Source organism: Myotis nattereri (genome assembly GCF_964212035.1).
Source record: "Myotis nattereri genome assembly, chromosome: 9".
In the NCBI taxonomy this organism is placed as follows: Eukaryota; Metazoa; Chordata; class Mammalia; order Chiroptera; family Vespertilionidae; genus Myotis; species Myotis nattereri.
In genome coordinates, this window is record NC_138084.1 from 6,183,186 (window position 1) to 6,199,882 (window position 16,697).

The following is a 16,697-nucleotide window of genomic DNA, read 5'->3' on the forward strand; positions in this document are numbered from 1 at the left end:
CCGTGTCCTGCACTGGCCCCCCGCCTTCCTGTGGCTCTCACGGCCCAGGTCTTCCCGCTCCACCTCCAGGGCTCTCAGGTACTGGGTCCTCCAGGCTGAAGGACAGGCGGTCCTACAGCCCAGGCAGGTGAGGGACGGGGTAGCTGGGTCACCCACTGGGGTCATGGGGTGCACTGGCCACCTGGAACCGGAGGCAGCCCCAGGACATGCCCTCGGTGAGAAAGTGGGCACACGATGTCATGAAACGGCCCCTTGACCCCGAACCCTGAGGCACCTCACGGAAAAGCGCAGAGCCCCCCCCCAGCACCTGGGGAACCTGTTTGCTGTCAGCTGAGGAGACGCCAGACACAGACTCGCCGCCCCCTCCCCTCCTGCGTGCTTTCCCCAAGGTGAGAAGTGATGCAGGGCGCTGCGAGGACAGCACCGCCCACACGCGCTGACCCACCTGGACCACAGGGAGGGCTGGGAGCAGCTGAGGGGACGCGAAGCTGAGGGCCCAGCCAGCACCCAGCACCCCTGCTCCCCTCGTGCGCAGCAGGCAGGGCGGGCGCCCTCTGCTATGAGTGACCATCCTTGTAGCCCCCAGAAGAGGGTGAGTGGAGCTGTCTGGGCGCCCCTCACAGTGAGACTAGGCGATGAGATCTGCTCGGGCAGAGCCTTGTCCTGGTGGCAGCGTCTGGCCTCGGGACAGCACATGGCTGTCACTTCATCTCTAGCTACAGACTCCGTAACGGATCCGACCAACAGGCCAACAGGCATTTCGGGCCCTTGCCTGGCCACCCAGAGTAGCCGCCTCAGGGCAGCCCCTGGCCGCCTCCTGCCCTGTGCTCACACCTGCGGCTGCAGCCTCCCTTCTCGGCTGTCCCTGAGGCACCCAACGCCGCTCAAAACACAGGCTCCGAGGTCCCTACCCAAACATGTGGGATCAGGATTTCCCTTAGGGAGGCCAGGGAGAATGCGGACTCACACACCGCCAGGTGATCTCACCCAGGACGGGCAGGAGATGTGTGGGGTCCACAGAGCAGGGTCGACTCCCGACTCCCGACTCCCAGGGATGCTGAGGGGCCGGCAGCAGCAGTGACCAAGCGCGGCCAGGAGCGTCCACATGCAGGACAGGGGGGGCGGAGACGGATGGGAGCGAGCGGAGGGAGACAGGGCCGGCAGCCTCTCACCTTCACGCCTCGGACTCGGAACTCAGCCAGGGCTCTGCTCATCTTGGTGGCAGCTGTGAGGTGGTCTTTGGCGTGGGCGATGACCTTGACCAGCAGGGAGTCGTAGTGGGGGGAGATGACAGCTCCCTGGAAGGCGGAAGCATTATCCAGGCGGATGCCCATGCCCTCTCCGCTCCGGAACACCTGTGGGGAGGGAAGGGTGGGCTCAGGAACTGGGTCAGAAGCCAGAGTCGGAGGCAGCCTCAGCCCCAGCTGCACAGGGTGCACGGGGGTCCCAGCTCTGGCTTGTGAAGTTCTGCTTCATTTCTGCCGGTGCCACAGAGGGAAGCAGGGCAAGAGCACAGGGTCAGAGGCAGACCTGGGGGCACCGACAGGGGCTCCAAACACAGCCTCATGGGTAGGGGGCCACAGGGTGGGGGCAGAGGTTTGGGGTGCCGGCGTAACTGCAGCACACACAGGAAGTCCACGATGGGGGTGGGGCACCCTGTGAGGCACATGCAGGAAGACGAGGAGTGGGAGGGAGCCCCGCTGCACCCACTGCGCCACGCTGCCACTTCTAAGGGCCAGGGGCCTGTGTTTGATAAAAAGGAACGTAATAAAATATTTAACGGTGAACACTCAGCTGTGAGCAGGAACTGGGAGCTAAAAATATTCTGTGGTAAACCAGGCTCGGAGGAGCCAGGCCTGGGAAGGGGAGGTGGAGGAAGGCAGCGTCCAGGGCAGGGCTGCCCTTTCCTGGCCGAGGGCAGAGCAGTCTGGACCGCGCTCTGGCCTTGAGCCTACCAGTTCTATGCAACTTTCAGAATCCAGCAGCGCCCTGCCCTGCCACTTGCCTTCAGAAGCCCAGTATCTCAGACTCGCCCCCCACCCCACTCCCTGCACCCAGAGCAGAGTCTGAGCTCCTGCCCTGCCGGGGTGGGGGTGCACAGGCCAGATGGGGTGCCATACAGCAGCAGAGCCAGCGACATGCGCTGGCACCAGGATCCAGAGGTCTTCGTAGTCAGCATGAGCGGGGACAGGGGACAGGCACCGAGCAGGCCAGGGGGCTCCTGCCCTCAGCCAGGGAAGGGGGGCCAGCAGGGGAGGGGTGAGAGATGGCTTTCTATGTGAGGAGAAAGAGAAGGTGCAGGAAGTATCCCTGGAGGAGGCGCAGGTCCAGATGTGGGGTGCCTGCCTGGGCCCTCCTCAGCCTCCCACCATGAGCCTGCCTCTCGGCCTCCTCCCTGCGTCCACCACTTCCCCACCTCTCTCATTTATCCTTGATGGTCCCCTGGCTCAGCCTGGCCCCCCCACTGGGACTTCAGGGCCCCAATCCTTCACGGCACCCCGAGTGTTGTCTTGCCAGCCACACCCCTCTGAAGGCAGGACAGTGGCCAGCAGCGTCCTGCCTTTGGGCTCTTAGAACAGGTCCAGGACCTGGGCCTCCTTTCTGGGGACCCACCTCTGGCTCTGCCAGCCGCTCTGCTCCCTGTTCTGATGATCTGCCCACTGGCTTACCAGCCTGTGCACATGGCAGCCCCTGCCCAGGGTGCTCCTCCCTTCCTCTGACCAGGCCTGGCTGCCATGTGCTCTCAGCCAGATTCAGACCAGCCCAAGAGAGGGTCCTCCCTCACTTCGTGCCCCTCAGAAGCAGTCTGGCCCGAGAGTCCTTACACAGGCAGAGCCCCGCGGCTGCTCAGCTGGAACGTCAGAATGTGGACGCTACCTCGATGCGGCCGGTATCTGGCTGGAAGCTGCGGGCGGGGTCCTCGGTGGTGACCCGGCACTGAATGGCACAGCCGTTGATGCGGATATTCTCCTGCCGTAGACCCAGGTCGGGCAGACTCCGGCCCTCGGTCACGTGGATCTGGGCGTGGACCAGGTCCACACTGCAGGGAAAGGACACAGAACCAAGAGGAGAACATGAGGCAGGGATGGAGAAGGCGGCAGTCCGTACACAGACGCAGCCCACGCAGCTCCTGCAGACTCTTCACCAGCCTGAGCAGCGGCTCCTCCCGCCTGCCCAGCGCCCCTGCCCTGTGCCCGGTGACTGCACATTCTGAATAAGGAGAACGGGCAGCTGGAGGGGCAGCTGAACTCTTTGCATCCACCTGTTCTTGCATCCCCGCAAACTGTCCCTCCCCGTGTACTGCCCTCTTTCTCCCTGGGTCTCTCGGTCCTCCTGCTGCCCCCAAACTCCCCCTTGGTCAAGCCTGGACTTGAAGCCTCAGACACCCTGCTCCTGGAGTCCTCTGTGTGGGTGTGCTGGGGGGCAGCTGTGAGAGGACGGGGTCGAGGAGGCCGGGCTCCTTGAGACGGGACCACAGCTGCAAGAGGGTCCACACAGGTGGGCGCTGTGGTCGGGACGCCATCCTCCGCCCCTGATCTGAGAGCACAGAGCTCTCCGAGCGCAGGGATGACTCGGCCTCAATGACTGCTATGCTGAGCACAGCAAGGAGTCCACGTGGAACAGTTTAAAACCTCGGTGTTTACATTGTCCCTGAGGCTGCGGTGAGGACAGCCTGGGAACTACCCTGGCAGATGCTCCCAGCGTTGTGTTTCCAGCTCAATCACCCCACAGCGTGATGATGGTCACGTGTACCCCCACATCTGCATGCAGCAGGGATGGTGTGCGCTTTTCAGCTTTATCTCCACAATAATGCTCTGAGCGTCCCATCGTTGTTATCAGAGGAGGAGGCCGAGGGTGAGAGAGCCTGCAGCTCACCCGAGCTCCATGCAGCTAGTGAGCTGGGAGGAACCTGCACCAGCCCGTGTCTGTCTGACACAAACCCCCACTGCCAGGCAAGCAAAGATTTCCCTCCTGGCAGAGCAGGCTTGCGGCCGGCTCCGGGTCGACAATGTTACAGCAGCACGATGGGGAAGTTGTGTGGGGCCAGAGTCTGAGCCTGGAGTGTCCGTCTCCATTCAGTATTTCTCTCCAGAGAGCAGGGAGTCTGGGGGGTCTCTGTGCACCCCCTGGGCAAAGGCTGGCGCCCCTCTCCCCCCCTCACACAGCTTCCTCAACCTCAGGTGGGTGCAGGGTTCAGAGAAGAAACTGTCAGGAAAGTTCCATGGTGAGATGGCCTGGCGCCAAGCCAGCCTTAACACTTAAATGGCTCAAAATCTGTATCTTGAAACAATGAAAGATTATTTTAATTGTTTATAAAATGGACAAGTTTTTAAAAATGTCTATACTCAATGCTTGTGGGCAAACAAATTGGACAAGCAATCGAGAAAGCTAATTAGGCGGGATATTGCTTAACCTTTGCTCAGGTAATGCCACTAAAGGTGTCAATCCTCAGACCTCTTCAGAGAGGTAGGCAGAGATTTCAGCACAAAGGCTGACTGACACACCCTTAACCACAAAGCTGGAAGCACCTCACCAGTAACAGAGGGCTGTGCAAATAAGTTACACAGATGTTGGAATAGTATGCAGCCACTACAAGTATTCAGAAAGTCCAATGGTCTGGGGAAATGTCTTCGAAAATACTGAATTTAAAAAGTAGAATAAAAATTCTATACAAAACATTGCCATTGTGTCAAACTACTTACATAGTAAAGGAAATAACGATGGAAAGACACCAATTATTTCTAACAGACTTGAGCCTGGGTTTCCAGTCTCAGCTGGGTGATCTTGGGCAACTCTCTTAACCTCTCTGAGCCTCAGCTTCCTCTAAACCAGTGGTTCTCAACCTTGGCTGCACATTAGAATCACATGGGAATCTTTTTAAAATCCTGATTTCTGGGCCTCATCCTCCAGAAATTCTGTTTCTTTGTTACTAATGTTGTGGCCCCACCCCATAACAAAGAAACAGAATTTCCGGAGGATGAGGCCCAGAAATCAGGATTTTGAAAAGATTCCCAGGTGATTCTAATGTGCAGCCAAGGTTGAGAACCACTTGTCTAAACAATGGGGGTGATCGACACTTCCCTCCCGTGTGGCTGTGTCTTACAGCTTGGGAGCCCCCTCAGCACCCAGTCCTAGGTGGGGCTCTAGATTGTTTGTATTTGCTGCTTTGTACTAATACAATAACCCCGTGATGCTTTTATTATAATTTTTGTAAAAAGTAACTAGATTCCCAACTGCTTCCTACCCCATGCAGAGTGAGCTGAGCTCCCTGCCACCTGCTCCCCAGGAGCCACCGGAGTGGATTTTACACAAAACCCAGAGGACACCCCTGCCCTGGCCCCTGGCCCCTGACCCAGCCCCTGCTCACTCGGTGATCTCCTCGGTGACCGTGTGCTCCACCTGCAGGCGGGAATTGACCTCGATGAAGTAGTGCTTGCCGTGCTTGTCCACCAGGAACTCCACGGTGCCCGCGTTCTCGTAGCCCACCTGTGGGGGCCACGTAAGTAAGCAGGCGTAGTGATGAGAGCCCTTGCCATTTGGTTCCATAAAAAGACAGACTGCAGCGCACCCTGCCCACCAGACGGTAGCCCACCAGCCTGCGCTGGGGAGGGGAGCTCCCAAAGCCCCCGGCTGGGCTCCTGCCTGGACGTCTCCCCGGGGGTCACCAGCAGCCTCAGGTGGCTGCACTCATACTATCTGGGCGAGGCATCAACAGCTCCCATTGCCCCAGGCATGGCGCCCTCTGCCCTCTCCCCTGCAGCCTCCTCTGCTCTTCAGCACAAGCCCCACCCATGCGTACCCTGGCCTCTCCTGGGCCCTCCTCATTCTTCGCTCGGCCATCACCTCCGGTCACTACCCAAAGAGATGCCATTTGAGGGAAATCAACCAGTGATGACTCTACTCAAAATTCAACCCTGATTCCTTTCACTCTCGTCTTCCCAAGACCACAAACTAGACTTCAGTAAGCTCCCTCAAATCTGTTCAAGAATGAGAATAATAATAATAATAATAAATCAAGGTAAAGACATGCCTCTTGCAAAATAACCAAAACCTCTCCTCTTAAATCACTGCCTCACATTCACTGTGGCTAAAGCCTCACTGCTTTCGGTCTGGGGAAGGTGACAGACCACCTGCCGTCCGGCTCTGGGTCCAGCTGCCTGAGGCCTGAGGGAGCATGGCCCTGGAGGAGAGCAGGAGCAGGGCCCGCGTGGGGCTGGGAGGGCAGATCTGAAGCGATGCTCTGGCCCAGGGCTCTGGAAGAGGAGGCAGATCTAGGGGCAGGATGCCTGGACTCCAGAGGGGGTGGGGTCAGGAGGGCCCAGAAGAACAGAGAGCAGGGCTGCTGCGGGTGGTCTGGCCATGGCAGGTGCTCTCTCGAGCCAGGCCCAGGGTCAGGCCACTGCTGGGGAGCCATTCCCCGCCCATGACCCAGCAGAGCCAAGACTAGCAGAGGAGGGCCTTAGGAGAAAAGGGTTGCAAGAAATGTGATGTGGGGGACGGTAAGTGAGGAAGAAATGCCTCAGTAATGTTTCTTGATCCTGACAGAACCCACTGAACCTCACTCCTGCAGTCCAGGGGTTCGCTGGTGCCACGCAGAAGTTCCATCTGGGCACAGAGTGCTGAGGGCTGGTCCACGGCCTCTCTCCCTCCTCCTACTTGCTGACCCCAGGCTTGGTCTCTGGGCCTGCCCTCTGACACCCCACTGACTCCTCATTGGCCTCTATCCTCCAACAGAGCCCCTCCCCTCCCAGAGCTGTCACCCGGGCCTCCCTGCTCCCAGCAGACTGTCCACATCTAGACCCCAGTGGCCACCGGCCAGGAGCGAGCCTGCAGGAACAGGCTCCTGTCTCTCTGTGGGCAACTGTCCCAGGAGCCCCCACACTTCACCTGCTTAGCAAGTTTGACAGAGTCGCTGGTGAGCCGGGTCCGAAGCTGAGGGTCCAGGTGGGCCGCAGGGGCGATCTCCACCACCTTCTGGTGCCGCCGCTGGATGGAGCAGTCTCGCTCGTAGAGGTGCAGAATGTTGCCGTACTGGTCCCCTGCAGAGGGAGGCAAACACTCCGACAGGCCTGACAACCTCACATCGAGGTGGCCCATCAGTGCCCGCTCCAGTGCTGGGCAGCCAGGAGAGAACCGGCAGGCCCTGCCCTGCATGGGGGAGCGTCCTTGCCCCGCCCCAAAGGCCAGGCCTGCTGGCTCCTGCCACGGCTGTGCTGCGGCCCAGGAACACCCCACTCACCCAGGATCTGCACCTCGATGTGGCGCGGCCTCTCGATGAACTTCTCCACAAACAGCGCCCCGTTCCCGAAGGCAGCCAGGGCCTCTGAGAAGGCCCGGGTGTAGTTTTCCTCCAGATCCTGGGGGCGAGTGGAGGCTGAGCAGACACTGGGCCCCTCTGCGTGACCCCAACCCACTCCCGTAACCCGCAGGCTGTGCAGCAGCCTCCCAGCCCTGGCTCCTGCTCACCTCGTAGCTGTGCACTACCCTCATGCCACGCCCCCCGCCCCCATAGGCGGCCTTGAAGATGATGGGGAAGCCGTAGATGTTGGAGAACTCCTGGGCCTCGTGCAGGGAAGTGATAGGGGCGTTAGTGCCAGGGACCACGGGGACACCTGTTGAGAAACAGGCATGTGGGGCCTTTGTCACAAACTGGAATCCCTGCAAAACCCGCCAGCCCCCTCCCCGGAGGAGCTGCAGGGCCCCGCGGCTTGCTTGCCACATCACCTGCGGCGATGGCGATGGCCCGGGCCTCCACCTTATCTCCCATCTTTCGGACCACCTCTGGGCTCGGTCCAATGAACCGGACCCCGGCGTCCTGGCAAGCTTGCGCAAAGTCCGCACGCTCCGACAGGAACCCATAGCCTGGGTGTATCGCATCCACGTTGTTTTCCTGGGGGCAGAAGAGTGCTGTGCCCCTCAAATTCCTTCACAGAGTCTCCGACCAAACCCTGTGGCTCTTGTGCCTCCCACCTCACTTGCTCCATTCATTCATTAATCCATTCATCATCCACCCACCCACCCATCCAGGCACTTAACTGCTGGGTGGCGCGGGGATGGGGCACAGCATGGGGATGGCACAGGACCCAGCCCTGGCCCTTAAGAGGCCCCGGCCTGGCCTGGCTCACCTTGGCCACCTTGATGATGTCTGGGATGTGCAGATAGGCCTGCACTGGGGCGAGGCCACGGCCGATGAGGTAGGCTTCATCCGCTTTCTGCCGGTGCATCTGGCCCGTGTCCTGCTCCGAGTACACAGCCACGGTGCGGATGCCCAGCTCCGTGCAGGCCCGGAACACACGGATGGCAATCTCACCTGGGGGTGGGGGCGCGGGGGAGAAGTTAGATTCCTGGGTCCTAAGAGAAGCAGGTGTCACGTGAGGTGGGGAGTGGGTGGAGGAGGTTCCTTTCCCTGCCCTACGGTGCTCACCTCTGTTGGCCACCATGACTTTCTTGATGGGCTTGTACTCCAGGCGCCGGACATTCGGGGAGGCAGCGGGGGCGGTGGAGGTTCGGCGGATGCCCAGGAGCTTCAGGCCCCCACACATGGTTCTGAACCTCAGCATCTGGGGAGGGAAGTCAGAGCCAGAGTAGAGCAGCCTCCGAGTGGAAGGGCCCCAGGCGGAGTGAAGGTCCCACTGCAACCCATTGCAGCCCCAGGTGAAGCCAGCACCATCACCCTCCTCATTCCCTGAAGGGCTGCCTGGCCATAGCGAGGGGAGCAAATTCAAACCCAATGGAGCCCAAGCTCACCCTAACTCACTGCAGGGTTTACAACATGCCAAGCTCTTAAAGTAGCTTCCAGGCCAGCCCGAGGCCCTGCGTGACCGCGGCGTGCATGTGTGCGTGCGTGGGTACGGGCAGTGTCCCTTTCAGTGCAGTGCCGGCTGCAGCAGCCCAGATTTGAGAACCTGGCTTGTGTGGTTCCTCCCGCAGGGCTCCATCTGGCTGGACAGCGAGGGTAACAATGTGCTCCCGCAGGAAGCAAAGCCTCTGCTCAGTTACAGCACCAATTTCTTTAAACGGCTACAGAAACCTTCCTTCCCCCAGGGCTTCTGAGTACATCAGCAACGAAAACCAGCGAGGGCAAGTAAGCCGGGCCCGTCACAAAGGGACAAATCCACATGATCCACTCGTATGAAGCATCAGTGTCAAATTCATACAGAGACAGTGGGAGGGCTGGTGACGGGGGCTGGGGAGCAGGTGGGAGTTAGGGTTTCATGGGGACAAAGTTTATGTTGGAGGTGATGACAAAGCTCTGGAGATGGATGGTGGTGATAGTTGCACAACAGTGAGAACGGACTTAATGCCATCGGACTGTACACTTACAGATGATTAATATGGCAAATTCTGTTATATATATTTTACCACAATTAAAAGGAGTTTTAAGAAACCAGCTAAGGCAATGCATGCCCCAGAATGAGAACATCTTGGGAGGTCAGCCACCCTCTGGTTTTACAAATGAAGACAACCAAGGCCCAGGCAAGTTTAGAAAGATGTGTCCAAAGTCACCCCGCTGTCCACCAGCCTGCATTCAGGCCTCGGCCCTCCCACGGCCTGTGTCTAGCTAACCATGTGATTGATTTCTTAGTAAAGTTTAAAATGCTTGACTCACCATTTGTTCTAAGTAGGGAACATACAAATATATTTAATAAACAAAATAGATATTGCAAAAACCTCAGTGTCTGATCATGGCCAATGAAATGGAGAAGGGGAAATAAAGACCAAATAGAAAGGAAAGAAGGAAACACACGGAAAGGAAAGCAGAAGAGGGAAGCCGTCAGACCAGGGAGACAGGACGGGTGCCGAGCGACGGCTCGGTGCCAGGCCCAGGCCCAGGCCCAGGGCGGGACAGGACAGTGAAGGCCTCTGCTCTCCCAGCAGGTACCAGAGAAAGGAGCAGGGAAAAGGGGGGTGGGGGACAGAAATAAGGTCCTTTCAGATCAGGATTGGAGCCTCAAAGGTGATGTTTTGTGAATTACCTGGTGAGGGGTGGGATTACGGGAGCTCACTGGGGCTGGAGAGGAAAGCGAGCCTTTCTGAAGAGGGGCACACACGAGGGCACCTGAGCGGGAGAAACGGAACAGGAGGCCACACATAGTCTGGGGGAAAGCCCAGAAGAAGGAACGGTGATGGCCCAGCCCGAAGGAACAATGAGCTGGACGTGCTCCAGATCCAGGGCCAAGGGCTGGGGGATGCCTAGGGGTGAGGTGAAGCTGAAGGTGCCCACAGGGTCTCAGCTGGGCTCTCGGCCTCTCATCATTTTCCTCCAAGCACCATGGGGTGGGGGGAGGGGTGTACCCTGCTGCACTCTGGGAAGATCTCTGGATTAGAGCAGCGAGGGCTGAGAGAGGAGCGGGGAGCCACGGTGCCTCTGAGCTGGGTGGGAGCAATGGAAAATGTTAGCTCCGAGAGGCAGAGCGAGGCAAGGGCTGCGCAGGGCCACTGCTCAAGGCCAGACAAGCCCTGGACGGGGAGGCCGGGCCCGGGTCACACCCAGCTGCTCAGACAGGAGGCCAGTCTTGCTGGGCTCTCGCTCACCTTCTGAAATGAGGGATACTGTGCTTACTTATGCATTTCACAGTGGACTGAGCTGGCGGACACCACAGTAGCCCAGTGATCTAGGTGAACATCACTAGCATGAAATGGACATCTCGTGCCTCCTGGGAGGAGGCCAGGGAGGACCTGCAGGGCGTTTCTGCAGGCCACAGTCTGAATGAACAAGGACACAACATGAGGCAAACCCAGACTAAGGGACATTCCACAAAATAAACATGTCAAAGGTCATGAGAGATAAAGACTAAAGAACTCCCAGGTTCAAGGAGACTAAGAGACAACACGGAAACACACGTGTGATCCTGGATTGGACCTTGGACACCTGACAAACTTTAAATCAGGTCTGTGTCGATGTCCATTTCCTAATTGCTGTGCCGTGGTTATGTGAGAGAATATCCTCATTCTTAGAAAAAAAAAAAAATACTTCAGTGTTTAGAGCAGGGGTCCTCAAACTACGGCCCGCGGGCCACATGCGGCCCGCCGAAAACATTTATCCGGCCCGCCGGGTGTTTTTGCCGCCGCTGTGTGCATAGGAATTTGTTCATAGTTTTTTTTTTAAACTATAGTCCGGCCCTCCAACGGTCTGAGGGACAGTGAACTGGCCCCCTGTTTAAAAAGTTTGAGGACCCCTGGCTTAGAGGTTTAGGAGCATCATGTCTGCAACTTACACTCAAATGGTTCAGGGGAAAATAGAATAATGAAACAAATGTGGTAAATATTCATGTCGGGGGTTTGGGTAAGGGGTGGAAGAGATTTGTTTGTACTGCTTTTGCAACTTTTCTGTAAGTCCGAAATTATTTCAGAATAAGAAGTGAAAAAGACACGGATGGAGGAGGTAAGCGTGGGAGCAGCGCCTGCGCACAGTAGGTGCTCAGGGCTGGAAACATCGACCTCACCCCTCACTTAAATCCCAGAGAACCGCAGATTCTACCCTGTCATCTCCCCGTCACAGGCCAACCAGCAGCTGGCCTGACCCTGAGCGCTGCCCACCGGGAGGGAGATTCTTTTCGGGCCCAGCAGCTGGGGCAAGCAGGCCTGGCAGTGGATGGCACACACAACAGAGAGCAGGTATGGGGTGCAGATCTCACCCTCATCCTGGGCACCAAGTGCCTGCTCCGCGTTGGCCCGCAGGGCAGAGAAGAAAGAGCCCAAACCACCACATCAGCAAAGACAAGAACAGGCAAAGGCTCCTTCGGGACCACACAGCAGCAGAGCAGGAAATACAAGGGGCGCAAAACCATGAACAGGTCCGCCTCACGAGAAAGCATCACGGTCCACAGAGAACGGCCAGGGGCCACTTTTGCTTATTAATTTAGCAACGGGGCTGGACACAAGCAAATTCAGCGCTGGGAAGCCTACCAGAGGCAGGCCCAGAAGGCGCGTCTGGATGTCAGAGCAGCAGCTCCTGGAAGCCTTTGCAAAGCCTCTCCAGCGGTTCTCAACCTGTGGGTCTCGAACAATGGAAATACATCCTGCGTATCAGATATTTACGTGACGATTCATAACAGTAGCAACATTACAGTTATGAAGTAGCAATGGAAATAAGTTTATGGTTGGGTCACAACATGAGGAGCCGTATGAAAGGGTCGCGGCGTTAGGAAGGTTGAGAACCGCTGCAAAGTATTTATTCGCCTTGGCTGGGTCAGCGCCAACCCACGGAAATACCCTGTGTTGCTGCCGAGGGAGAAGGCAGCTGGACTTGTGACCCGAGCAATCAGGCGTTGGGTGCAGAGTTAGAGAAAGGGAAAGGTCAGGCCCCTGGGCTGAAGTCAGGCAGTGGGGAAAGTGGGACAGAGGACAGCCCAGCCCGAGGCTGGAGTCAGCCCGCCTGGGTGTGCCCCAGGCTCTGCCTTCCCCAGTTGGGCACCCAAGGCCTCATCTCATCTGTAAAATCAGGTGCCATCACCCCCAACCTTGGCTGGTCGCCCTGGGAACCACGGAGCGATAAGCCAGAGCTGCTCTCACCATCCTCCCACGGGCCTTTCTTCCCAGCTGAGCGCAGGGGACAACCGGGACCCTTGTCCCAACACAGCCACACGCCCCCACCCTCAGACCCCTGCCCGCAGCATTGCTCTCACCCTTCCCCCCGCCCACCCAGCACCCGCCAGAGCAGGGGACTCAGTGGGCCTCCTGGACCAGCAGCCAGCACACGCAGCGCCTGCGCTCATGGACAGCGCTCACCTGAGACCCACACCCAACTCAGGCACCGGGAGACCTGGCTGTGCCCTTCCCAGAGCACTCACCCTGAACCAGGAGCCCAGCGCAGCTTCTGCCAACGGAGCCTGCAGGCAGCCAGTCGCTCAGCCTGAAGTCACTGGCCCCAGAATACAAAGTTCTCGGCACCAGATCGTTGGAGGCCTGGGCGGCAGCCAAGGCTGAAATCAGGGGAAGGGGTGGCCTGCAGTGGAGCAACTTCCGGCCTCCTGCCGCTCTGGGGCCCAGAAGGACAGGCAGGGGGGTTGGGGCACGCAGGCAGCAGGTGGTCCCAGGCAGGACACCAGGGAGGAGAGGGACAGTAGATTTCTTGCTGCCGCTGAGGTTAAAGGCACAGAGACATCAGCCAGCAGGCAGAGTGGGGTCTGGAGCGGCTGGTCACGAGGGGCTCCTGTGGCTGAAGAGGGCACAGGTCGTCACACTGCTGCTCAGAGCCACAGCCCTGCAACGCAGTTCACGGCTCAGTCATACAGTCACCCCCTGCCACGCCAGGCTTGGGACCCCAGACACAAAGATGAATACAAACACTGCCTCCCTCCCAGAGCATCCCCAGCCTTCTCAGAGCATGGCTAATCCAGCACCCAGCCCTCCCCTCATCCCACCCCACTTCCCTCCCGAACGTGAAACCAGAGAGTCCGGCTGCCTGGTGCTTGCTTAGGCCTTTCCAGAATCAACTCTGGCTGGGAGAAAACCTACAGGCTGGATGTGAGACAGTTTGGCTAAGAATCTTCTTAAAAACTCTGCTGGCCTTGTTCACCAAACCAGGCCCCTAGGAAAACCCTCGTGCTCTGCCGCATCGGCTGAGCCTCTCTGGGCAGCACCTGTCCGTGGCGGGATCTCCCTGCCGGAGAGGCTGCCAGACGCAGCCAGCCTCTGCTGACTCGCTCCGCGCTGGGTGATGGTGATGCACTCGAGCAAAAGTCTGCTTCTCTGCCCTCAGGGATGGGGAGGTGAGTGAGAGGAAAGCAACCACATCACCCCGAGATTCCACCCCGTTCCCTCTCTGACACAGAGCCAACAGCCCCAGGCAGCCCCAGAGGCCTGTTTGCTATTTTCGCAAAGGCCAGCTGACAGATCCCTTTCCTCGGCCTCAGACTATGCATTAGGGATGGGGATGGGGGGCTCTGACTCTCACTTGGGACATGTAAACAACGCCTTGCCGGCAGAATGAGGCACAGTGACGCCATGAGTGTCTAGGGCACCTTCCCCGCCTCTCAGCATGAATCACAGACAGGGTCTCCTTGTCTTCCAGCTTCGATTTTCTCCCCAGACACTGGATGGATCAGCTGGGTGTTCCCCTCCCAGCCCATCAGGAAGGTGCCTGCATCGCCCCCTGGAGAGAGTCAGGGGCAAGGTCTCCATGTCGTCAGTGCGGTCCCAGTGATCTGCCGCTTTACGCCTACAACATCCAACACTCACAAGCTCCGCCTGCATGCCCGGCCCGTGCTGGCAGGGGACACTCCCACCAGGCACCGGCTACACTACAAACACTAAGTCGGGTAACTCTCCAACCTCCGTATCACTCCCTTTTACAGAAAAGGGACCAGGCGCAACGGGATTAAGTGACACCCAAGGTCACCCGGCAGGGCCAGATTTGAGCCCGATTTGTATGCCTCCCTCCAGAGCACAAGCTCTGAGACATCAGGGCACACGGAGTCACCACCAATAAAGGAATAAGCTGTGGCTTTCATCGGAAGCACAGTGGAAACCAAAAACTCGACTCCTGATAAAAACTGTGTCGCTGGCCTGGATTTCAGCGGGGCCACCAGCAGCAGGCACTCTGTCCGTGGCCCAAGCTGTGGCCCCGATAAGCTAGGGCAGTTTTAGTTTGTCCAATAAATCATCAAAATGGCACTAGAAATCCCACTTCTTCAGACCTAACGTACCTCCCAGGCTGCCTCTTGTAACCAGTCAGGCCATCATCGTCCCAGTGTGGACCAGATAGCATGGCCACCGTGTTCAGGGTGGACATGATCTCAGCCAGAGCAGCCTTGCTGGGATCAGGTAGAGCATCCACCCGAATGGCCCTGGAATGTTCCTTCCAGGGTTTGTATTGCTTCCACCCTGAACTTCCCTGTTCTTCACCTCGCACCTCCTGCAGCCTTAGTGGGCAGCTGTGGGCAGGGGGCACAGAGGAAGGGAAAGCCAGGGCCCTGCTGCAGGGGAGGCTGGGCAGAGGGTCAGTTTTGGAAGTTCACAGTGTGGACTAAGTCCCTCCGCACATGGGAGAATGGGTCAGAAACAGGCCCCAGGAATCTCCAGATTAATGAGTGAGGTTCCTGTACATCTCTCCCTACTACCCCCAGCACCACCAGCACCGCACCAGGCTCTGTTCCCGGCCCCAGCCGCCTCCACAGCTGCCAGCAAAAGCAGGTCAGAACCAGAAAGAAAGATTTCTTTGCAGAGGACTCCATGCTGTGGCAGAAGTGAGCCCCTGATGGATGGGGCTGCTCTCCCTGTCCCTCCAGAGCAGCGGTTCTCAACCTGTGGGTCGCGACCCCTTTGGGGGTCGAACGACCCTTTCACAGGGGTCGCCTAAGACCATCGGAAAACACATATATAATTACATATTGTTTTTGTGATTAATCACTATGCTTTAATTATGTTCAATTTGTAACAATGAAAATACATCCTGCATATCAGATATTTACATGACGATTCATAACAGTAGCAAAATTACAGTTATGAAGTAGCAACGAAAATAATTTTATGGTTGGGGGTCACCACCACATGAGGAACTGTATGAAAGGGTCGCGGCATTAGGAGGGTTGAGAACCGCTGCTCTAGAGGCCCTTCCCTGCAGGCACCTCTGCACCATCCTAACCATGTCCCACAAGGGCCCCAGATCCAGCAGCCAACGGAAAAGACCACCTGACTTTCAGGGCTGCAACCACGGCTATCAAAGTGCCCGAGGAGGACGGACTAAGCTGAGATTTCTGGGTGGGGAACACAGAAACAATGAAGGTGGCAGAGGAAGGAAGAAAAGAGAACGAGGATACCAAAGCCAGGTAAAGGCACGAAGCAGAAATAGCCTGGGGTCCTAGGACAGCGTAGCCCAGCGGCTCCTGCCCTGAGAGGCCCACAGTGGTTCAGAACTGCGCCAGCGAGGCTCCACGCCACCCCTGGAAGCCCTGGACTTCAGGCAGCAGGCAGAGAGGACAGGGCGGCACAGACAGCGGAGACTCTTAGGACTGCGTGGGGCAGGGGGATTTGTGGATTGGGGAGTGGAGGAGGCGCCAAGAAAGGAGGCGAGTGGAGGATGATCAAGGCCTGCAGGGAATGACAGGGAAGTACAGGGGCAAGGAGAGGGCCAGCTGGCATAGCAGTGGCAGCCCAGTCCCAGCCTCATTCCAGGGCAGGAAGACTTTCAGGCCGAACACTGCCCCCTGGTGCAAAAGGAGCGCTACTGCGGACCCGCACATGCCTGCCCAGATCCTGACGCACAGTGGGAAGGCCACTTGCCTTAATTTCTCCACATCCTTTCAGCTCACGCAGGAAGGCCTGGCTGGACACTCCCACCTCCATGGCTGGCTCAGATATCCTCCCTGGGACAGCCATTGGCCTCTGTCATTGTCCTGGACACAGCCCACTGTCTTCCTGCCTGAGGGCTTTCCGTAAGGTCATGTCTGTGTCCTCAGGAAGGAGCACTCAATAACCTGTCTCAGTGGGATACTGTGAGGACCTGGGGGACCACACCTCCATCTATTTCTCTACCACTGCTCCCCACCCCCTCAGTGTCTCCCTAGCACTCTGTACAGTACCTGACACTGAATTAAATGTCTGGGAATGAACGAATAAACAAATGAGTGGATGGAGGGATGGATGAAAGGATGGGTGGACTCCAGGTCACACAATGAATTTGCAGAGCAGTGAGAGTCCACAGTGCTATGGAACTCTTAGACAAACATGAATAAGTCATGACCCTTCCTATG

The 16,697-nt window shown here is 57.9% G+C and overlaps 1 protein-coding gene across 2 annotated transcripts in view; it reads right to left on the minus strand.

The window, feature by feature from the left end:
• The window catches only part of PC (pyruvate carboxylase), a 67,490-nt gene that overhangs the window by 11,529 nt on the left and 39,264 nt on the right, over positions 1–16,697 (minus strand). For both annotated transcript variants that reach the window (XM_081098469.1, XM_081098470.1), the window contains 9 exons: positions 8,426–8,561; positions 8,127–8,311; positions 7,726–7,891; positions 7,468–7,613; positions 7,241–7,358; positions 6,889–7,040; positions 5,369–5,487; positions 2,878–3,040; positions 1,173–1,355 (listed from right to left, as the gene is read on the minus strand). In XM_081098469.1, coding sequence (XP_080954595.1) covers positions 1,173–1,355; positions 2,878–3,040; positions 5,369–5,487; positions 6,889–7,040; positions 7,241–7,358; positions 7,468–7,613; positions 7,726–7,891; positions 8,127–8,311; positions 8,426–8,561 — 1,368 coding nt within the window. The remainder of the gene's footprint in view (positions 1–1,172; positions 1,356–2,877; positions 3,041–5,368; positions 5,488–6,888; positions 7,041–7,240; positions 7,359–7,467; positions 7,614–7,725; positions 7,892–8,126; positions 8,312–8,425; positions 8,562–16,697) is intronic.